The 23,352-nt window shown below is 44.0% G+C and overlaps 2 protein-coding genes across 7 annotated transcripts in view; one reads left to right on the top strand and one right to left on the bottom strand.

Annotated features, from left to right (window-relative positions):
- RGS20 (regulator of G protein signaling 20) overlaps positions 1-9,859 on the bottom strand; it is a 76,618-nt gene extending 66,759 nt beyond the window's left edge. For 2 of the 3 annotated variants that reach the window (XM_029222881.1, XM_029222879.1), the window contains exon 1: positions 9,695-9,859. In XM_029222881.1, the coding sequence (XP_029078714.1) occupies positions 9,695-9,859 (165 nt within the window). Of the gene's footprint in view, positions 1-9,686 lie in introns of all 3 variants that reach the window. The other variant, XM_029222880.1, reaches the window with a different exon arrangement.
- Positions 9,860-14,397: 4,538 nt separating this feature from the next.
- ATP6V1H (ATPase H+ transporting V1 subunit H) overlaps positions 14,398-23,352 on the top strand; it is a 93,415-nt gene continuing 84,460 nt past the window's right edge. For 3 of the 4 annotated variants that reach the window (XM_029222650.1, XM_029222651.1, XM_029222649.1), the window contains exons 1-4: positions 14,398-14,572; positions 15,936-16,079; positions 21,494-21,596; positions 22,768-22,857. In XM_029222650.1, coding sequence (XP_029078483.1) covers positions 15,976-16,079; positions 21,494-21,596; positions 22,768-22,857 — 297 coding nt within the window. In that variant the 5' untranslated portion in view covers positions 14,398-14,572; positions 15,936-15,975. Of the gene's footprint in view, positions 14,573-15,935; positions 16,080-21,493; positions 21,597-21,618; positions 21,689-22,767; positions 22,858-23,352 lie in introns of those variants that run through there. The other variant, XM_029222653.1, reaches the window with a different exon arrangement.

Genomic DNA, 23,352 nt, shown 5'->3' on the forward strand with positions numbered 1-23,352 from the left:
AGGCTGAGATGCCCAGGGTATGCCTGGGGGTACTGGGGAAGGTGTGCGTGGGGGCAGAGGGAGGAGGGCCAGAATGAGAGGCTGAGATGCCCAGGGTATGCCTGGGGATACTGGGGAAGGTGTGCGTGGGGGCAGAGGAAGGAGAACTTCTCATCTCCCGGTTGGACCCAGGCTGATGGCTGTGGTGCCGGGGAGACCTTCTTTGCTTCCTTCCCTCATAACTTGCCTCTCTCAATGTTGTCAGAATATGCATGGGGCAATGACGGGCCCCCAGAGCCTGGGCTCCCCGAGGGGCCAACAAATGACGGACATGCCTGGCTTTCTTCTCTGAGACAGAAACTCTGGGAAAGGGGAGCCCTACAGATTTTGCTGACACTAGTGAGTTGTTAAAAAGAGTCACTTTGCAGCTATTTTTAGGAAAAGACGAAAACAGAGAAAAGGCAGTGATAGGACCTGGCTCTTGTTTGCTGAGCCAGCAAACTTGTTCTGCAGCAAAAGTGTCCATATAATTGAGTATAGGATGGTGCTGAGGGAACAACGCTCTCTCTTCCACTGAAAACTTCAAAAAAGACATCCTTCAGAACATGTGACCTTCTGGGCAAATGGTTGCAGATCAGAGTCTCAAATAAACAGGACTAAATCTAACTTGCAGAAGCAGAGAGCAGACTTATTACAGGACTGGGGATGTGGAGCGGAATTGGTAATATCGGATGCTTTTGATCATTCCTTTCAGCCATGTTTCATTTGTTCCATGTTTTGCTCAACGATTGTTTACATAACCTCAAGTAACCTTTCCTGATAACTTACAGGTAAAAATAGTCATGTCCCCATGTGTCTGAGTTATCAGGTGACCCACACTGGATCCATCTGGTCTGACTCAAGAGAGCAGAGAGGGTCACACGAACACTTCAGCGTCCACCCATGTCCCCTCAGGGAGGGGATGTATGGGGACTATACAGCTGTTGAGGGCCTATCCACGGATCTTTGCTAATTAGGGATAAACAGAGGAGAAGGATGGATTTATCTCTGATATGTGATCCTAAAGCCCTTGAGCGATAGATGTCAAGATGCCCGAACTCAAACATCGAAATCGGGGCTCTCTCCTTTGAGTACGTGGTTGCCTTTGGAGGTCCACACGCTGCTTCAAAGTTGCAGTCGCTCAAAACTCGTGCTGGACAGCTATTTAAGGCTGTCTCACAGCCGACGGAATGGCCAGGGCTGTTGACCCAGGCGTAGGCACCAGACCCCCCTGGGTTGGCCTGTCTCTCCTAGGCACTGGCAGTGAGGCTATGGAGAGGCAGCGACAGCCGAGTCTTGGTCTGAGCCTTTTCCACCACCTTCCACAGACCCCCCGGGGTCAGGTTTCTGAGCTGCTTGGCTCCTGCCTCCCTGCTGTGTACTTTTCTCTTGTAGTCAGGTGCAGTTCGAACGGGCAGCTACAAAAATGTGTTGAGACTATGCTTATGGTATTTAATTCATTCTCAGTCTGTTTTTGAATAACGGTCCTTAGAATGGTCTCTCACTTGAAAATGAATCCTTATAATTTTTAGTGTTGAGAATTCAAAATCACATCAGCAAAACAGATTCTTACGGAAAAACGTATTTGGTTACATCATCGACGTCAAATTAAATTGCTTACGTAGTCTGCACTTTGGGCTTTACTCTTGAATATTTGAATATATGCCAATTGTCACTGCATAGTTTAAACTATTATCTTTCAACATAGTTGCTTCATTTTAAAACTACTTATTTCAGTCATTTAAAATGCAGTAACTATAAAACCATTTTGCAGAGGTTTCTAAAATAAGCTCTCAAATGATACAAGCCTAATCTGAATTGCTTTATGCACGGAATGGAAATAAACGGTTCGTATTGAACCTATAACACAAGATTACTATCTAAGATTCCCGGTAAATTTCATCTACATCTTTACCCTGCAAGAAGGCAAAACTTTAAATATTCTAACGTGTTTGCAGTGGTTTTATGGTTTGGTGAAGGCTGGCTTGATTTTGGCAGGAAAGCCAACAACATGATGTTATGAGATCTTTTGCACAATGGAAATGAGACTTAGATATATTTCTTCCTAACCATAAATTTAAAATCTGAGAGCGATAAACTATATGAATAAAAGTCTAAACAGCACGCCGAGGCCAAGAAGGATTTTTTACAGTGTACTTTTTAGACTTCCAGACAGGATCTTTTTGCCATTTAAAATTTTTTCTGAAAGGTTAAGTTCAATCTTGCTATCCAGTGAAAGTCTAAAGCATATACTAGCTGCTCCCACTGTGGTATATAAATAGAATATGGAAAGCTGTATTTCCGTATTTATTTAATTTGTTATTTAACTTTAAAGGGTAAATTCTAAGCTCTAGTCTTTGTGATTTTTAACAAAAATGTTTTTATTATGTTAATTTTCAAAATTAAAACAAATAATAAACTGAGCAAATATACTAACAAACCCTCATATCCGTCACTGTTTCAACAGTTATCAGCATATTGCCAGTTGTGCTTCGCCTCCTATCTGCCCTAACTTCCTCTCCTCCTGGATTATCTTAAAGCAAGTTGAAAGTCACAGTCATTTGTTCTGCAAACACTTCCGCGTGCCTCTTGGGACTTTCTAAAAAGCATAACTGCAGTCCCATTTGAGCTGGACATTCTTTAGACAGTCAAGGGGACATCACTGCCTTTCCCTTTGCCGGCATCTGGCTCCACCCCCTCAAAGGCGCCCCTCCCTCCGCTTTAGAGTTGCTGTCCAGGCAGAATTCTTCCAACTTTCTTCCACCAGACACGAGGAGTGAGGCCCGATGTCTCCTCCCTCCCTTGCTCTGCCAGTTAATCTGGAGAGGTAAGCCTCTTCCTTCATTCTTTTCCCCTTTCTTTTTATGATATAACCAGACTTCTAAAGAATAGTCACACTTTACAGTCACTTTTTACCTCTATTAGTTCCATCTGATTAACTGTTTCAATAGTTACCACCAATCCCTCCGAACTGTGGCTCTCATTCGTGGGTTCTCATTTTGCCCTATCTTTTGTTGCTCCGACAAGAATTTTCATGTGATTATACAGGAAGTGCAGTTGTGTCATGTGTCATCCACATCCTGGCATATCTTAAAATATCTTCCTCTTGTGTTAAGGCATGAATGACACCTGGCTATGAATAAGTCTTGAGACACAGTTTTTTTCATTTTTTTTTTTTGAAAGCTCTCTAGTTATAAGTCTATTGTTTTCAGTTATTTACTGCTTCAGAGAATTATAAGGTAAAGTTTCTTTTTTGTTTCCTTGTAGGTAATCTCATTTTCCCCCTTTTGGATATTTATAGAAATAGTGTCTTAATTTTTGAAATTTGAACATTCTATGAAGATATTACTAGACTTAGTTTTTATTGTCTGACGGAATACAATATGTATTCTCAAATTATTATATGAAATCTTTATTTATATCTGGAATCTAAAGTTGTATTTTTAAAAAAAATTGATTATTGCTATTTCACTGCTCAGATTCCCTTTTAATCTGTTCCTTTTATCTATCCCTAAGGTGAATTTTGAAGATCTGTCCTCCGTATCCCTTATTTCCTCTCCTCCCTCATAATTTTAATTTATCTTTCTTCTCTGTGTTCTGATAGACTTTTTCAAACATTTCTTTATTTTTATATTTCCTACTTTGATAATTTTAATTTTTGTGGTGTCCAATCTGCTATTAAAAGTCTCCCTCCTTTTCAAAATTGGTAACAGAATGTCTTATCTCCATGCAAAACTTCCTTTTCTACAGTTTTTGGTGATGTCTCACTCACTTCAAAAACGCAACATCTGCTTGAATGTTATAACGAATATAACACGGGCACGAGTTATTAAGACGTGTCTTCTGTGTCCTATGTGAGTATGCCGTGGTGGCTCAGTCAATGTCAACCGACAACAAAGCTACCAGTGGCAGCAGAAAGCACCTGGCTCCTTAGGCTGAATTTCCAGGCAGCGATGCTGGTTGGGCTGCAGAGAAGCCCTGTGTGGCTCTTGTCACACACCCTGGAAATCAAACCGAGTGTGAGAATCCAGAGACACTGAAGAATAAGAGGCTTCTTACCATGTGCCCTGAGCCTGGTGTGACTGGTAACATACACGAAGCACTTCAGAGCCACCACTTTTAGAAATACTGCCATTCGTTTGTGTGTCCAGAAACTCTAGGTTTACAGTCTCAAGAACAAAAGCTAAGGGATTCCCTGGTGGTGCAGTGGTTAAGAATCTGCCTGCCAGTGCAGGGGACACGGGTTCGAGCTCTGGTCCGGGAAGATCCCACATGCCGCGGAGCAACTAAGCCCGTGCGCCACAACTACTGAAGCCTGTGCTCTAGAGCCTGCAAGCCACAACTGCTGAGCCCACGAGCCACAGCTACTGAGCCCGTGCTCCACAACAGAAGCCACCGCAATGAGAAGCCCGCGCACCGCAACAAAGAGTAACCCCTGCTCGTTGCAACTGGAGAAAGCCCACGCACAGCAACGGAGACCCAACACAGTCAAAAATAAATAAATATATTCATTAAAAAAAAAAGAAAGAACAAAGGCTAAGTTTCAAACTCAAGCTAAGTTAGAAAACTACCTAATGCTATATATCCTCTAACCCATTCTCATTCAGAAAAACTTCAGACGAGCAAAGAAGCCCATAAAAATAGTCTACCTTTGCTCAGCCAAATTATTTGGTGGCGCTGGTGGAGATGTTTGCCTCTAAAAATATAATCCAGCGGCGAAAACCCAATCTTTAATGTAAAACCCTGAAAGACAATTATTTAAATGTTAAAAAAGTTGGTAAACATGATCTTTAGAAGTTTTCATCTAAAACTTTGAAGAATAGGACTGATGTGGATCTTTTTTGTATAGTTATTTTCAGAGTAGAAAAATCTTGTGGAGAATGAAGACGCTCACACTGGGTTTTACACGATATTCCCACTGGCGGGAAGAATCACATTTTCCCAGAAGCCCCTGAGTCTGGAGCCTGGTGAGCCCTCCTGCCTTTGCTCACCTGGAAACACCTGCAGTAGGAACCCAAGGATTCCCGGCTAACCTGTGCGCGCCAAGGACGGAAGATGTAACCACGACAGACTTCCAGATGAGCCTTTCCCTAAGCAGGCTTGTGAGCCTCTCAGGTGTTAAGCAAATTAGTACAGAATTCTTTTCAGAGGGTCTTCGGAAAGATAAGAACCACCTTTGTCCTTCTCAGCGAACTTACCCTTTCACAACTGGAGGCAGGACAGAAGAATTTTGTCTTCTGAGTACGTTAATGTGAAGGTGCTGGATACTAGAAGCATAATTCCTTTCTCACTAAGGTATTTTTTCCTCTCTTCTTTCTTCTATCGTTTTTGCCACACAAAGCTCCGCTGTCTTCGTAGGTGCCCTTTGGGGCCTTGGAATTGGTTTCTCTCCTTTGAGTGTGTAATGTCTCAAAACAAGTGCTTTGATCAGACGCTCAAGGGGTCACACATCTGGAACAGGAGAGCACTTAGGAGTCTGTACTCTTAGAGGGGCATCGACATTGAAATGATACAAACAGTAATTTTGTGTAGAACACTTTCTTGTCTAAGCTCTGCCCACTTTTATTACCGGGAAGGAATGCACACACATATGCGTATATATCTGTATTGATGGATGGATGGGTCGATGACTTGACTTATTGCCAGTGTGGCTGGAAAGTTTCCTCTCTCTCTCTCACGTTTACTATTAGAAAGAGTGACCGGTCCAGGGAGCACCCCACCTCCCGCTTGTACTTTGTGCCCTGAATGGAAGGAAGCAAAAATCCTTGTAGAGAAAAAAGAATTCTGATGAAGCCAAGTTCGTGAGTGTGTGTGTGTGTGGTGTGTGTGCATGTGTATGTTTGGGGAATATTAATTTATTTTGTAGTAAATTAGTGGCCGTGTTGGGCTGCTTTGGGCAGAATGCACAGAGAAATCACTGTTGAGGCTACTGGCTTCAAGCCCACGAGATTATAGCCTGCTTCTAAAGCACTGCCAGAATCTATCGAATTAGTAATGAAATCAGTGTCAGAAAAACCTAGGTTCAAATCACCACTCAGCTGACTTCACACATGGAACCAAAAGTTTTTCCAAACTTGTTTTCTCATCTCTAAAACAGGTCTAACGACGTCAGTGCTACTGACCTAATGAAATTGGTTAAGAATTCAAATAAAAAGAACAACAGGAAGAACCACAGTAAATGTAGGCAACACATTTATGCAACACATAAATGTATTGTTATTTTCAGTCTAACCTGCCTTTGGAGGGCTTTTACTTTTTTTAATTTTGAAATAATTATAGATTCACCGGAAGTTCCAAAAAAGGATCTACACAATGGTCCCACGCACTCTTCATCCAGTTTCGCCCAGTGGGAACTTCATAAGTCGTACAACATCAAAACCAGGAGACTGACATTGGTACAATTCTAAGAGCTTACTCAGATTTCACAAGTGTGTGTGAGAGTGTAGTTCTATGCAATTTTATCACATGTGTAGGTTTGTGTAACCACCGAAATCAAGATAAAGAAGTGTTTCATCCCTGCAAAGCTCCCTCAACCCACCCCTTCGTAGCTGCATCTACCACCCTCGCCATTCCAGTCTTTGGTAATCACTAATCTATTCTCCATTTCTCTAATTTTATTTTAACAATGTTATATAAATGGCATCATACAGAATGTGACCTTTTGGGATTGGCTTTTTTCACTCAGCCTCATTCCCTGGAGACTGATCCCAGGGGCAGTGTCAGTAGTTCATCCCTTTTGCGTATCAGTAGTTGATTCCTCTTAGTTGGTTCATCGTGTTCCATGGCACGGATGTACCACAGTTTATTTAATCGTTCATCCCTTGACGGACTTTTGGGTTGTTTCTAGTTTTTGGCTATTATGAGTAAAGCTGCTGTGAACGTTAGCATATGGAGTCTGTGTGAACACAGGTTTCCATTTCTCTGGGATAAACGCCCAGTAGTGATATTGCTGGACCGTACGATAGTTGCATGTTTAGTTTTGTAAGAAACAGCCAAATTGTTTTCCACACTGCCTGTACCATTTTGTCGTCCTACCAGCAATCTTTGCGTGGTCTAGCACCTCTGCATCCTTGCCAGAGATTGGTTTCGTCACTATGTTTCATTTTAGCCATTCTGATAGGTGAGTAGTGATATTTCATTGTGTTTTTAGCTTGCATTTCCCTAGTGGTAACGATGCTGACTATCTTTTCATGTGTTTATTTGCCATCTGTGTATGCTGTTTGATGAAATGCCTGTTCACGTCTTTTGCCCATATCCTACTTGGAATGTTTGGGTTTTTTATTCTTGAGTTTTGAGAGTTCTTTATATTTCTAATTACAAGGTCTTTGTCAGATATGGGGTTTGCAAATATTTTCTCCAAGTCTGTAACTTGTCTCTACATCCTCTTAAATAGGGTCTTTGGCGGAGCAAAGGTTTTTATTTTTGATGGGATCCAATTTATCAATTTTTCTTCCATGAACTATGCTTTTGCTATATAAGAACTCTGCCTGGGCTTCCCTGGTGGCACAGTTGTTGAGAGTCCGCCTGCCGATGCAGGGGACACGGGTTCGTGCCCCGGTCCGGGAGGATCCCACATGCCGCGGAGCGGCTGGGCCCGTGAGCCGTGGCCGCTGATCCTGCGCGTCCGGAGCCTGTGCTCCTCAACGGGAGAGGCCACAGCAGTGAGAGGCCCGCATACAGCAAAAAAAAAAAAAAAAAAAAAGAACTCTGCCTGCCTTAGGTTGTAAAGATTTCCTATCATTTTTTCCTAAAAGTTTTACAGTTTTACAGATAGTGGTGCATTTAAGACCGTGGCCTCTGGGCATCCAGACACATTGCAGCCCATGTTTTGCTTACTTCTCTCCATTTCTAGATATTATCTCATGTCTACCTTAAATGTCACCTTTTCCACTCTTTCATTAGGCCTTTTTCGGTTGTTTTACTCCATATCAATCATACCCCATCTCAGTGTCTTACCGATTGAAAGGGCGTAATCACATAGCCTCTAGTGTTGACAGGACTCATGCCGATAGGATGCAATTGTGATAATACTGTGAGTCTGTAGAGAGGAAGGACAAAATCTTTCTCTTTCTCAAAACACAGCCCAAGGTTTTGCAGGTAGTAGGGACTCAGTGATATCTGTAGAATTAAATGCATTGAGTTCTGCCATCCTGATCCTTGCTAGATGAGGGACACAGCCGCCTAAATGTGCATCTATGTTCAGACGCAATAGAAAAAGGCAACACTGAGTGGAGAGGCCAGTAGCATCCCAACTGGATCACTCCTGACTGCTTGCACCTGCTGCGGCGCAGGCTGGGACCTGATTACCTGGGTTAATGAGGTCAGGATGGCAGCTCGGAGGGCCCAGCGCCCCAGGGCTGTCGATTCCAGGACGCGGTCGGAATGTGTACTGCACATTCATAGATACTTTCCAGTCCTTTGCCTATGACTCTGCTTAAAGCATACTCTCCAAGGCAGTTAGATCTTTGAAATTATATGTGTGTATGCACATATTATATATATACATACATGTATATTATATACATGCACACACGACATATACTGTTATTGCCGCCTGCTTCCTCAGAGTTGTCTCCAAATTCTACCTTTTAGAAATCTCTTTTGTGTGTGTTGCCTTCATTTAGATGCCCATTAATTAAGGACTTCTGGCCATTCTATCCCATTTCATTCTAGTTTCCTAAAGACCTAGTGTTTCGGTGATAGGAGGAGGTGTGGAAATTCATGTATTATTTGTCTGAAAGCTCGAAAGTAAAGGTCAGTACATTCCTACAGAAAAAGGTTCCTAATGACTAAAAAAACCCACAATTTTTCTTCTCCTTGTGCCAATCGGTTAAAATAACATTGGGGAAAGGGCAGATCCAGATACTTAGAGTCTACAAATAAATAATGATTATTATGAGGATATGAGCATAGGGACAGATAGATTTTCTAGTGCTACAGGATTTGGACAGGTTTGCTGTCGTAGGATTTGCAGCGTTTAATTCTGAGTTCTGATCATTATTTGTCAGAGGTATTAACACGTGCCCATCTCCCTCCACATGAATAACCTTTTAAGAGGTGGTTCTATTTATAGTTAAGAGGATTTACAGACTTAAACTGTACTTTCTGCAAAGATACACACAATACCGAGCAGGAAAATGGTTACTCTTTAGGGAAATCGTGTTATCTAGTGGCAGAAATTCACGCTTAGGAAATTCACCTAGGAAACTATGACTTTAGGAAAAAAAAACCCTAAGCCCCTTTATGTTCTTATGTGCCTGTATTAGTTTATCAGTTTGTTTTCTCAAGCAATTTTTGTAGAAAGCTTTTCATTACTATATGGGATATAATTTTTATATCAGAGAAAAATATCTAAGGGTTAATATCAAGAACGACAAAAATCTATGTCTAGGTTTTTTGCTTTTTAAAACATTACCTCCTGAAACATACAAACAAACAAAATGTGATTGTTTGCCTTGGTAAAGGGAAGTTGTTTAGATTGGAGAAAACTGGAAGGATCAGGTAATTATTATCAAGGTTCTAGTTTCTCTCTTGGGTTTGGTTTGGAAGCATTTTTGATAAATCATCAATAAGATAAAGTGATCACTGGCACTAAAGCTTGCTTGCGGTTTTATATTCTTTCTGGATAAACCCCTTCCTTGTCAAGAAAGGTCACGGACTGTGGAGACGGTCTTACCTTGACATTGTGCCTGGCTATGGTGCCTCCTTCATTTTCCACTGTTTGATGAATGTTCGCATTATATTCCTTAGCCCTGGGCGGGAGCAGAAATTGTATCGGCATAGATGGTCTGGAGAAATGTTTCTGGAGTTCTTCTTGGTTGTCTGGGGAAAGCCTAGGCATGTTTTTACAATAAAGTCTCCAAATGAGTCCTGTAGCTTGATTTTAACACCACCAGTCCAGGGTCCACTCTGTTTCTCTTCCTTTGGCTGGTGCTGGTCTGTCGCTCAGTCTGCTGGGCTCCTCCCTGCAAAGTTACATCAACTGAAGCAAAAGGATTATCTGTGTTGTGGGTCAGCAGTTTATCCACAGACCGTTAGCTCTATTCCAGGATGAGCCTCTGATTTTGAGCATCCAGGTATGTTATGACTGCCCTCTACAGGTAGCAGCGTATTCCTAATTCAAATTGAATGCTAAATCAAAACTGAAAGACATGATTCAAGTGATATATTGCTTAGTATATCATGATAAAGGAAATAGATTGCGTGGCAAAGTTCTGTGTTCGTAGTGTGTGATACTTGACAATTTGGGGCTATACACTCAAGAGGCAGAGGAGCCACCTGGTCTATCTAGGTCTCTTAAAAGGTCACTTTAGTAGCAGTCAGCTTTGTGGATGGAAATGTGTGCTAAACTCATACCCAAACTTAAGCCCAAGGATTATTACACTTTTTACTTAGGCCATATAGAATTAATTGAAGTGATTTTCTTAGGTGGTAACTAGTCCTCTAATGATTAAGCCAAAACTTGGCTTCTACATCATACTTCCTATTTGTAAAGTGCTTTATAAATATAAGATTATTAAACAGAGTGCAAATAGATAGACCGTAATACCTTTTTCTCAAATGGTATCTAATGCCCAAGTAGCCTCTGCTGGCTCTGGGGGTGCACAGAGGTAAGGATCCCAGGTATGTATTACTGGGGACTACAAACTGGAGAAGTTTCCTTTATAAAATGATCCCAGGCCCCCAAAATTGACATACAAAACTAACACAATCCCCAGCAACATCCCAGCTCCCTTTTTTGCAGAAATTGACCAAGCTGATTCTAAAGTTTATATGACATTGTAAGGGACCCAGAATATCCAAAACAATCTAAAAAATAAGAACAGAGTTAGAGAATTCACACTTCTCAATTTGAAAAATTACTACAAAGCTACAGTAACTAAGACTGGGGTGCTGGCATAAGGATAGACACATATATCAACGTTTTGAGAGTCCAGAAATGAACCCACACATTTATGGTCAGTTGATTTTTGGCGAAGTTGCCAAGACAATTCAATTGGGAAAGAACTGTCTTTTCTGCAAATGGTGCTGGAACAACGGGACGGCCTCAGGCATAAAAATTAAGTTGGACCTCACACCACATTAAAAACTGAACTTGGACTTCCCTGGTGGCGCAGTGGTTAAGAATCTGCCTGCCAATGCAGGGCACATGGGTTCGAGCCCTGGTCTGGGAAGATCCTACACGCTGCAGAGCAACTAAGCCTGTGCGCCACGACTACCGAGCCTGTGCTCTAGAGCCTGTGAGCCACAACTACTGAAACCCGTGTGCCACAACTACTGAGCCCGTGTGCCACAATTACTGAAGCCCGTGCGCCTAGAGCCCGTGCTCCGCAACAAGAGAAGCCACCGCAATGAGAAGCCCGCACACCGCAACGAAGAGTAGCCCCTGCTCGCCGCAGCTAGAGAAAACCTGCGTGCAGCAACGAAGACCCAATGCAGCCAAAAATAAATAAATTTATTTTAAAAAAACAACTCAAAATGAATCATAGACCAAAATATAAGAGTTAAGACTATAACACTCTTGAACGAAAACATAGGAGAAAATATTTGTGACCTTGCCTAAAATATTAGGCAAAGCCTTCTTAGGTTCAATACCAAAAGCGCAAGTGACAAAAGAAAAAAATAGGTATACTTGACTTCATCAAAATAAAAAACGTTTGCTCTTCAAAGGACATCATGAAGAAAGTGAAAAGACACCCACAAAATAGGGAAAAATATGGCAAATCATACATAATAAGGGACTTGTATCCAGAATATAAAAAGAGCTCTTAAAAAAAAACTAGAAATGAGTGAATTGTCTAAATAGACATTTCTCAAAAGAAGACATGCAAATGGCCAAAAAGCATATGAAAAGATGCTCAACATCTTTAGCCACTGGGGAAATGCAAGTCAAAATCACTAATGGATACCACATCACACCCAACAGGTTGGCTTTAGTAAAAAAGACAGACCATCACAAGTGATAGTGAGGATGCAGAGCGACTGGGACTCTCACACGCTTCTGGTGAGAGTGTAGAATGACGCAGCCACTTTGGGAAACAGTCTGGCGGCAGCAATTCCCTTGTAGATATGCACTGAACCAAGAGAAGTGAAACATATGTTCACCAAAGACACACAAATGTCCAGTAATTGGAATCCACCCACATGCCCATCAACTGGTGAGCAGATAGACAACGTGAGGTATATCCACACAATGGAATATTATTCAGCCATAAAAAGGAATGAAGCACTGATACGTACCGCCACATGAATGAACCTGGAACATTATGTTAAGTGGGAAGAGCCAGTCACAAAAGACCATATGTTGTATAACTCCATGTATAAGAAAATGTCCAGAACAGGCAAATCTATAGATACAGAACGTACTGATACATTAGTGGTTGCCTAGGGTAGGAGGGTCTGGGGAGAGATGGAGAATGATGGCTAATGAGTAAGAGGTTTCTCTTAGGGGAGATGAAGAATGTTATTACACTGATTGCAGTGATGGTTGCCCAACCCTGGGAATAAACTGAAAATCTGAGGGTCTAAGGACCTGGTGTTTGGCTCTCGATTCTCAGAACGAAAGTGGAATAGGTGGTATCAGTAGACTCACATTGACCTGTGTGATTTCCGGAGCTGGAAGGGACCATCAAGAGTGTCTTGTCCTCCTTCCCATCATCTTCTTCATTTTGTGGATGGGGAAACACGCATGGGATATCAGGTGATGTGTCCAAGGGCTGCATGTGATAGTACAGTTGGGACCAGCCTCCACATCTCCATACCCTGGGGCCGGAAACCATGGCTCTGCACCACCCTGCAAACCAAATCGTTTGCGTTTCTCTTTAAGGATGTCATTTGGGTCCACCAGCCTTTTCCTCACTTCCCCACTCTCATTTCTGCATCTTCTATTCTGGTGTCAAACATTGGAGGAAACATTTCCTTTGAACATTTGTTAATTTCTCTTAGCACTTTCCCCACACTTGTAAACATTCTCCCTCTCAGAAACTTCTTTCTACTTAAAAATTATTTGTATGAACGTTCTTTCATCTTCTTAAGTTTAATTTGTTAATGATTTTTATCTAAGTAAGTCTCCTAATAAAACATTGCACACACAGTGCTTCTGAGATCCTAGTAAACATTTTTTCATATTTGAGGGTGTGTGTGTGTGTGTGTGTACACATCTAGTGGAACTGCAGCATTGACTGGCATTCCCTGGAATTCTCTGTAAAGCAAGTGTCCTGGAGATTGCAGGAAGGAGAGTTTGTATGAGAAAAGAATTTTACAATTTGTTGAAGGTGAGTACTTATTGACAAATGTGCATTTATTTTGCTTTATTCCCAAGTATAAGGACATTTCCTAAAGGGTCAGTGTAACAGGCAGGATGGAGAGACTTGCATCTAAGAACATAAACATCTCAGAGTGCGTGGAAGCTGATGGATGTTAATCCATGCAACTCCTAGAGGAAGCTGAAGAAGGCAAGGAGATGGATCCTCCTCCAGAGCCTGGGGAGCGGCGTGGAGGACTCAGCCCAGCCAGACATCCGCAGCCCAGTGACACCCACCTCAGACTTCTGCCCTAGAGAACTGTAAGATAATACATTTGTGTTGCTTTAGGCCAGTAAATCTGTGGCAATTCGTTACAGCGGCAATAGAAAAAGAATGCAATATAATATACTATTGCTACGGTGTTTATTTGTAATCAGTGTATAATATTAGTTTTGTTTTCAAAACTTGACCTAAATTTAACATTTGTAGGAGAAATGTATTGGTTCTACCTACAAATATCTTTCAGCAGTTATCAAAAACAATATGCTATTATACCCGCTCACTAGTTGCAGTGTAGCGTTACTCATTACTGTCTTAAGACAAAGAGGGAAGCTGAGGCCTGGACTGGGGAAAACTTCGGCTCAAAACGGGGTTTTCAGAAAAATACAGGGTGCTATTAAATTTGAATTTTAATTAAACAGGAATAGTTTTGTTTTTTTAGTATAATTGCAGCTGTGGCATGGAACATCCACTGTTCGCTAAATCTGCAGCCCTAGGGCAAGATAACTTTTGTGACCCATGTCTCAGCATCAGTTTCATATTGAGACTCTGAATAAGAACGCCTGCTCCACTGACTTGTCAAACCCAAGTGAAAGTCAACCGATTTCAAGGCACTAAATTAAACTTTTCAGAATGACGGTTGAGCTAGATGAGTTTCGGCCCGGCTCTCCCCCTCGGACTCCGTCCCCGGGGCCGCCGGGTCTCGGGGTGCGGGGTCCCCGCGTGTCCGCCCCGCCCCCAGCCCCGCGTCCAGAGAAACCCTCTCGCGCGCAGGGCGCTCCTCTGGCTGTTTTGGGCCCTCCCGGCCTCCGCCTTCCGGCCGGTCACGTGCCTCGGCTCACGTGACCTGCGCTCATGTTGTTCCACTGCGGCCGCTGCGGCTTCCTCCTGCCTGTGAGGCCCTTCACGTCCGCTCGGTGCCGAGTCGCGTTCGCTTTCTGGTGCTGCGGACTCGGCAGGAGACCCGACTCGGCGCCCTAGCACGGCGGTGGTCCCGACTCCGGACCGCCGCATCTTCCCGCCGCCTTGGGGTGAGTTGGAGGGTCCCGCGGGTTCGCTGGGTGAGGCCGCGCTCGGGTCGTGCCGTCAGCGGCCCCGGCCCCGGTCCCCGACTCCTACCCCGACCCCGGCGAGGCGAGCTTGCGGTTTCTCCGCTTCCCTGGAGCGCGCTGGGTTCTGCCGCCCAGGCGCCGCCTGCCTTCCTCCGGCCCCGGTTCCCCGATTTCTTGCCTTCCGGGCCTCAGCGGGGTTTTCGAAACTGCGGAGTTTTCCCCGCAGAGAAGGGCAGGGGAGAGAGGGTGGACGGGTGAAAGGTGTGCTTTCCCCAGGATTGGGCCGGCTGGGGGTTCGAGTTGTTCAGGGACCTAGGTGACCGCCCTGAGGCACCTTCAGCCGCCGCAGGAGGGGCCGCTGGGGCTGAGCCCGCTTGATTCCAGGTTCCAGCTTGGCCCGGACGGAGTCTGTTTTCACCTGGGCCCAGCCAGTCCGCATTGCCCGTGTGTGTTCATGCAGCACACCCTCAGATGTAGAGGTTACTTCCAAACTGACTAAGGTCATTGGGATCCTGGAATAGAATTTGGGGTGTGGTTTAAGCTTCTTTGTGGTCGTAACTATGAGCTTATATTTTGTAAACCGGAACTTATATTTTGTATCGTGATAAAATCAGGCTTAAGCTTCTATCTTTAAGTTTAGGAGTGAGAATTACTTAAAAGCTCATTATTGTAGGATCATATTATCAGACCAGTCTCTCATTGTTGGCTGAGCCTAAACTGTAATCTTTATTTGTTTCAAAAAATTCTCCCAAGATTGACTTCGAAGCTGCTATAAATTTTGATTGAAAAAAGAAAGCTCTGTCTTCTAAGATACTGCATTCCCACTTCGGGTGTTTTAATTTGAGTAAATAATGTTAGAAAGGACATGTAGGTTTTTCATATGCCACTTTAAAATGAGGCTTAGTAAATGTAAATAAAATAATTGGTCCTATCTGTACTCTGCAGGTTCTTATTTTTTCTCTGTCAGAAGAGGAAAATTGATCTCAACTGTATACATTTAAAATACTTTCCTATTTTGTATGCCTATTCTAAGCGTGGTTTCTTAATTCAGTATCTTACATGGTTACTTTAAAAATCTTACTGCGATATTGGTGCCAATAATTAGAAAACCTTATGTGGAAAAGTAAAAACCTATAGAGAACGCTTCTATGGAACAGTGCATAACGGGACAAGATTTGAGATATAATGGCATAAGTATTTAATATTTAGGATATTTAGTATTTGAGTTGAATGCTTGTAGAGATTAAGGTGATAATGATGCTATTGCTAATCATAATAGTAGTAGTTGTTAAAAAAACAAACACACCTTGTATTCTGGTTTTCCCTTGCATCAAAATTGAAGGTCCGCAGAAAAACATTCAAGATCATAAATTTAGACCAAGATGGACATCCGGGGCGCCGTGGATGCAGCCGTTCCAACCAACATCATTGCTGCCAAGGCTGCAGAAGTTCGTGCCAACAAAGTGAACTGGCAGTCCTACCTTCAGTAAGTGCTGCTTTGCTGTGAATCATGGGTAATCATGTGCCTTTGCTTCAGACTTTTTCATGGTCATGCTTCTGTGAGAGAAATACCGGAAAAATACCAATAAATGTGGAAGAAAACACTTCCTCCTTAGAAGAACTAGCTGTCACAGGGAGACAGCTTAGTGTGACGGAAACAGCTTGGGGCTCTGGTTGGGAGGCAGCAGTGGCCACAGCACTTCTGAGCTTCTCTGCCTGGAAAGTGGTACTGTTTGGATGAATAGGAAGCACAGGAGGAGCGCTCGGGCCCTGGAGGGAGGAAGAGGATGACTGGCAGAGCCTGCCCGGCTCCCCCCCGCCCCGTACGCCTTGGTGATCAGCGTGGGGACGGGTGGTGTTGCAGAAGGGCTCAGGCAACTAGCAAAGAGCAGGCGATTGAGTTTCAAGACTTGAGTTTGAATTCTGGTTCTTGTGTCTACTAGTTTGCTGATCTTCGGCAAATCCCTTAACTCCTCTGAGGTTCACTAAAGTAAATGTGAAATGGGGATACATATCCCGTGGGAGCGTTGCTGAAATCGTGTGTTTAAAGCATTAGCACAGTTGAATACACGCACTGGTGAGTTGAATACATTCAGTAAATTTTAGTTCTTTCCCCTCCTTGTGTGTGTTAAGATTTAGCATGTGGGTGTTCTGTACTTATCTTAAAGTGAGTGTTCATTTATCCTTGATCATACTTTATCATGTTGACTTTACTTCATATCTGTTTATTTTGGTATATTCATAACGGTGAGTTATTAAGGAAATTCAGTTAAGATTTGCATGCATACTTTGAAAAACAAATTGGGAAAGCTTTAGTTTTATATTTAGCAGTTTGCTTTGTTCTAAGAGGTATATGCAGTGTACAAAAATGATCCCATTTATTTCTGTTAATTTAGTTACTCCTCACACATTTAATAACCACCTGCCAAGTTTGAGGCATTATTTCCAGACTTTGGGGCTACAAAAAGGTAAACTCGTAATCTAACAAGGAAGTCAGATATATAAACTGATCATTTGGAGATCATTTGACCATATGTTTAGGGGTCTATTTCTGGGCCCTAGGAACACAGTTTTAAATTTGCTGTTGGAGGAATTAGAAATAACTGATAGTTCTATGCAGGAGTTAGATAATCACATTTGCCTTTTGGTTGGATTGTTCTTCCCTCAGTGTAGAGGGTAGATTTGTGGATAGTAAGCCTGGAGCTAGGGACAGGTTAGAGCAGTATTCGGGTTGTGGGAATGGCTAGAATTGGAGAGACTGGAGAAAATCTTAGTGATCAGTTTGATGTATGAGGGTGAAAAAGTATCTAGGATGAGTTCTGGTTTCCCGGTCTAAGGGAGTGGACCATGGTGAGGCCACAGATTCAAGGGCAGGAGCGAGAGGGACTTTCTGATGTTTCCTCTGGTCATCTGTATCTGTGTAATTGTTTACGTCCCCTGTGAAATGAGGGTTTTGAGCTCTGTTTCCTAATCTTAGTCCAGAGTGTGTTTAGACTAGAAGACAAGGAGTTTCATGTTTATAAAGCCCGACTGTTTATAACCTAAATAGAATAATATTGAACTTGATCATAAAGCACTGGCTGACGGGCAGGCATTCCCTCGCATTGGCATTTGGAACGTTCGTCGTTACAGGGAGATTTTTAATTGCTTTCTCTGCTGTTCCTCCTGTTCCATGGCCTCCCCACTACATAAGTCATAGTCTCCCTTTTTTCCTACTTCTGTCCTTTATTCTGTTGTCCAGCTCGTGGGTTTCCTTTATAGAAGCCATCTACTCTGTACGTCTGTACACAGATGCTCCCCACTTGTCAGCTGTGTGCCTCTGTTGAGCTGGCTGTGGGGACACTAGTGGGAGTGAGATGTCCTCCCCCCAGCCCCAGAGCGCTCACAGCTTGTTGGGGGCTGGACGGGACCCGTGAGTTATCAGTGAATCTGATGCCACATTGTTTTCTGATAGAGTAAAACCAATGGGAGAATCGCCCAGTGTCAAAGGCCAGTATCTCTCACACATTAACATGTTACTATGGAAGTCCTGTGCCTTAAAGTGTATTTACATGTGATTAAAGTTCTTAATCATTCAGGTAGGCAGTCCATAAACGAATGGGCGTGGCTATTCCGGTCAAACTGGAATCCAGTAAAACTGTCCTGAGGATGCGAGAGTTAGAATAGTGTCCTTCCTCCCGAGTTTAAAGTTCAATGGGGAGGCAAACCTTTAACTGAAAAATTAAATAATGCGTTGTGGTGAGCATTAAAATGGAGACATATGTCAAGTTTTCCCAGATAACAAAAGGAGGGAGTGACTCATCACCCAGCAGCACTGGGGACGTCCTCAGGGAGCACGTGAAGATTCCTGTGGGAGTCACGGGCAGAGGGGCTGGAGCTGCCGAGTGGGAAGGAGCCTCCGGGCGGGGACTGGAGACTCAGAAGGACGGCGCAGGGCTCGGGGAGCTTCAGGTCGGCTGGTGGAGCCCCGCCCAGGCTGCTGCAGGCCAGAGTGTGGCACCCACACGTGCCAGCTCTGTAGGCCAGACACCTAGGAGTCGTCTCCTCTCTTCTTGTCCCCGACAGTCCACATCCCGTCCAGGCCCAGGTCCGCACATCCAGGCCCCGTCCCCAGTCTGACCGCCTCTCTCCAGGTGCCCTGCTGCTGCCTGGCGCAGGCTGCCCGCGTCTCACACGTGCCCGCGGGTCCTGGCCGGGGGTCTCTGCTGGCACTGTTCCCCGGAGGTACAGTTTTAACAGGGCAGTGAGAGTCATTTCAGACAATGTGGGTCAGACCCACACGGACCTGCTGTGTAGCACAGGGAACTATGCTCCATATTTTGTAGTAACCTGTAAGGGAAAAGAAGCTGAAAAAGAATCTCTTTCTCTCTTTCTCTCTCTATATAGATAGATAGATAGATAGATAGATAGATAGATAGATAGATAGAGATTTTATTCTCTCTCTCTCTATATATATAGATTTAGATTTTATATATATATCTGAGTTACTTTGCTGTACACCTGAAACTAACATGACATTGTAAATCAACTCTGCTTCAACTAAGAAACAGTGCAGGTCAGATCGTGCCCCGGTGCCCCCAGCCCTGCAGCTGCTCTGCGTTCCTGCTCTTTCCCACACAGCCAGCTCCCTGCTGCCCCTGCGTCCTTGGACTCGCACTTCTGTCTGTGGAAGTTCCTCCTGGATCACTTGGTTCATTAACTCCCTTCATTCAGGTGTCTGTGCAGGTGACCTCAGGAAGGTCTTCTCTAATCCAGCTAAAATATGTCCTTTCCTCCCTACCTAGCTTTAGTTTTTTGTTTAATAAACTTTTAGAATCCTGGCATTATGATATGTGTGTGTATATTTTTTTTAAAAAGTATTTGCTTTTGTGCTTGTGTATTTTCTGCTCTGGAATGTGAGCTCACGGAGGGAGGGATGTCTAGTTCATTGCTGTGTGGCCTGTTCGTTACGGTGTCTGGCACATAGCTGACTGGCAGCTAATACTGGCTGATTAGATCATGAGTGAGCAGAGGACTTGGAGGGGTGCCGTGGAGACGAGCTTTTGGGAAAAGAAGTAACGTACTTGATAAGTCACATATTGTTTCATGGTAATTTCATAGCAATTCTGTGAAATAAGTTTTCTATCCTCATTTTATTTATTTATTTTTTTGCGGTACACGGGCCTCTCACTGCTGTGGCCTCTCCTGTGGCGGAGCACAGGCTCCGGACGCGCAGGCTCAGCGGCCATGGCTCACAGGCCCAGCCGCTCCGCGGCATGTGGGATCTTCGCGGACCGGGGCTCGAACCCGTGTCCCCTGCATGGGCAGGCGGACTCTCAACCACTGTGCCACCAGGGAAGCCCTATCCTCATTTTAAAGATAAGTAGACAGCTGCTTACGTAGGTTAAGTAACATGGACGTGCTCATATAGGTTTTAATGAGTCACTGAAGAAGTTTTTGTTGAAAGCCTCTGCCTAGGTGCTAGGTAGAACCGCCTTTCAAATTCACAGTCTGACCAAATGAAAGGAGTAAAACAGTCGGGGGGGGGGGTGTTTGACAAAGCTGCCTGGCAGTGTAGGTCAGGGGGCTGTGGAGGAGGGTTGGATTGGAAGCAGGAAACCCGCTGGACCGGGGCCATCGGGCTGAGCCACCCCAGCGGCGGGGAAGTGGGGAGGAGAGTGATGTCAGGGGGAAGAATTGTGAGGACGGGGCCCGACCAGACTTGGCTCATCACAGAAGGGGCCGGAGTCCATGGCCTCTTAGATTGTGGGACTGTCAGAGGAAGATTACAGGTGAAATAATTTAAAAACAGAAAGCAAAAAAAGGTTCCTTGGGACAAATGCAAGGAAGTTAGACTTCAGAAGGAATGGCTTGCCAAGTAAAAATACAAAAGAAAGCTGCAGAATTTCCAGATTACCGAGTATAACCTTCATAGTACACTTTCTCAGTGGTAGAAAAACTGCATCTCTTTCCTGTGATTATCCTATTTAAAAAGGTATGGCATGCTTTTACATGTCAGCATAGCCAAATTTGGGGGTCAAATTGTTTGGGAGCTAGGGAGTTCAGGTTTATGAAAAAAGACTTCATTTATTTTGGGACTGGAACCAGGCAGGTGGACGTCATTATCTTGGTCTAGCCTGGGGTGCAGAGTGCGTTTTCTCCTGACCAACTGTGATAGGTGAAGTGCTTAGTCTTAATGGAAGCAGGGCACAGTGTCTGTTTTTGCTTCCATCGTCCCATCAGCCTGGCTGGGGGATAGAGTGTGTGTGGGGTATATATTCGTGACCTCAGTTCTGCCCCTGTAAGATGTGGAGTGCCTGTGACATATGTGTGATCTGTGAGTGGGGCTGGGAGAGGTCGGCCTGGAGTTCAGATCACAAGTTAGCACTGCGGAGTGGGGAAGAAGATGGAGTGCGGGCTGATTGCTGGGAGGATGGGGGTGTTTTCAGAGAGGGTTTGGTCACATTTTTCTGGGTCTGAAAGGAAAGAATATGCTGGAGGACATGATTGCAGAAAGTTGTATACAGGGGTTTTGCCTTGATAACTTAGATGGCCAAGTAAATTGGCTTGGGACGGAGATAGGCTGAGACTTGGATAAGGCCCAGAGGTGGCATTTTAGTGAGTGTTTCCTGTGGACCAGGCCCTGTGCTAACCACCTCACGTGAATTATTTCATCCTCAATTCCGCCCCTTAAAGGCATGTGGTTCTTGTTCCCATTTTGCAGGTAAATTAGCTCCGGTCAGGGCCTGGGAGGCCCATGAGTAGTAGGTGGTACGGCTGGACTCAGACGGCAGGGCCGTGGGACACCAGGGTCTGGTGTCAGCCCTCCCAGAGAGAGGAGAGACGCAGGGCATCCTGTATCACTTGGTCCCAGTGGCTCTTCAACTCTTGCGGAACGAAAACCTTGTTCTTTCTTTCTAGGGGGCAGATGATTTCTTCCGAAGACTGCGAATTCATTAAAAGATTTGAGAAGAAAAGAAGTCCTGAGGAGAAGCAGGAGGTGCTTCAGACTGAAGGCAGTCAGGTGATCCGTTCAGATATTAGACCATGAACACTGCCCCGTGTCATTAGACATTCTAGAAGTTTTCTCGATGACCATGTGATAGTCCACTGTAGGTAGGCATCATAATTTAACTAAAGACTCTTTTTTATTGGAAGACATTTGAGGGATCTCTAGTTTTCTTTGTTAATTTTGGAAAAAATGTCCTATTGAGTATGTTTATTCCTCCATCCTTTTCTGCATTTCTGAAAAATTTTTTCGAATTAGAATAGATTCCTAGCATGGAAATTACTGTTTCAGAGTATACAGTATTTTCAAAGTTGCTTAACTTTTCTGTTTTTTAAGCAGTTTTTTTTCTACTTTGTATTCTCACTAGAATAACATCTAACTCCGCTGTCCATCAGATTTTCTGATACGGTGCCGTGATTGGCCGAAGGAGCCCGTATACGATTCAGCCTGATTCTCACAACAATCCTGGGAAATTTGGGAGGAAACATTATCGTGGGTGCCAGTTTTGTTGAATTCTAGAGCGTCTGTGACATAGGTGTTAAATCATAGGATAGAGACTGGTCAGAGCCTTCTGATTCCAGTGCCTGTACTGAATTCCTGTACTTGTGCTGCTCTGGTATTCTGTTTCCTAGTAAAAGCAAAAAAACCCCCAAAACCAAAAACACAAACAAACCCCAAAACGAATGATAATATTAGATTTGTCTATGTAACTTAGTCTTTACGGTATCAAGAGTTGATAGTGGTGAGGTCTATTTAAAAATAGTAAACTTTTTTTTTTTTTTGCGGTACATGGGCCTCTCACTGCTGTGGCCTCTCCCGTTGCGGAGCACAGGCTCCGGACGCGCAGGCTCAGCGGCCATGGCTCACGGGCCCAGCTGCTCCGCGGCATGTGGGATCTTCCCGGACTGGGCACGAACTCGTGTCCCCTGCATCGGCAGGCGGACTCTCAACCACTGTGCCACCAGGGAAGCCCAAAAATTTTGACGTCACTAGAAATTATTAAAAAACTGATGCAAGCCCTAGTCTGGTCCTCCCATACTTCATCACAGTATTTGTAAAAGGCAGGCATTTTCTATAACTGCATCCTAACTTAGGCAAGAGAAATAATATTTTAATGAAATTCCATTAAAATGTTGTGTTTGCACATTTGAAAACAGTGGTTAACGTTCATTTCATTTTTTTCTAGTGTGCTAAGACATTTATAAATCTGATGACTCACATCTCCAAAGAGCAGACAGTTCAGTACATACTCACCATGGTTGATGACACGCTGCAGGTGGGTGGGTGTGTTCTTCACCTGACACGTTTGGTCCTCACCTTTTTGTGCTCTCCCAGTAACAGCACTTCTGTAAGCTTTCACCTAGAGCACTGGTTCCCTTCCAGAGTGTGATAGTATATTTTTCTTCATTGTGTGAGTTGTAATTTGCTAATGGTGGTAAAGATGGGACTGCCCACACACTGGCTATTGTGTTGTTTTTAGGATGGCGGGGAATCAGTATGTCTTTCTTTTGTATTCCCTCAGAGTTCTGTGTTGGACAACAGCAGTGCTCGGTGCATCCCTTGAGGCTTTCCGGATGCTCTGCCTACTCACAGATGATGTGGCTCTTTTCTTTCAGTCATTCAGCAGATTTCAGCGCCCTGTGTCCCGGGCCAGGGCCAGGCCCTGGGGGTTTAGTGCTGACTGTAGTCAAGATGCTTGCCCTCAAAAGCATGGTGTTTTTGGAGAGCATTTTGGCTATCATCTGAGACTTCTCCAGTGATGTGAAGTTTC

The sequence above is a fragment of the Monodon monoceros genome, unplaced genomic scaffold (assembly GCF_005190385.1).
Source record: "Monodon monoceros isolate NGI ecotype Baffin Bay Population unplaced genomic scaffold, NGI_Narwhal_1 Super_Scaffold_14, whole genome shotgun sequence".
Classification (NCBI taxonomy): Eukaryota; Metazoa; Chordata; class Mammalia; order Artiodactyla; family Monodontidae; genus Monodon; species Monodon monoceros.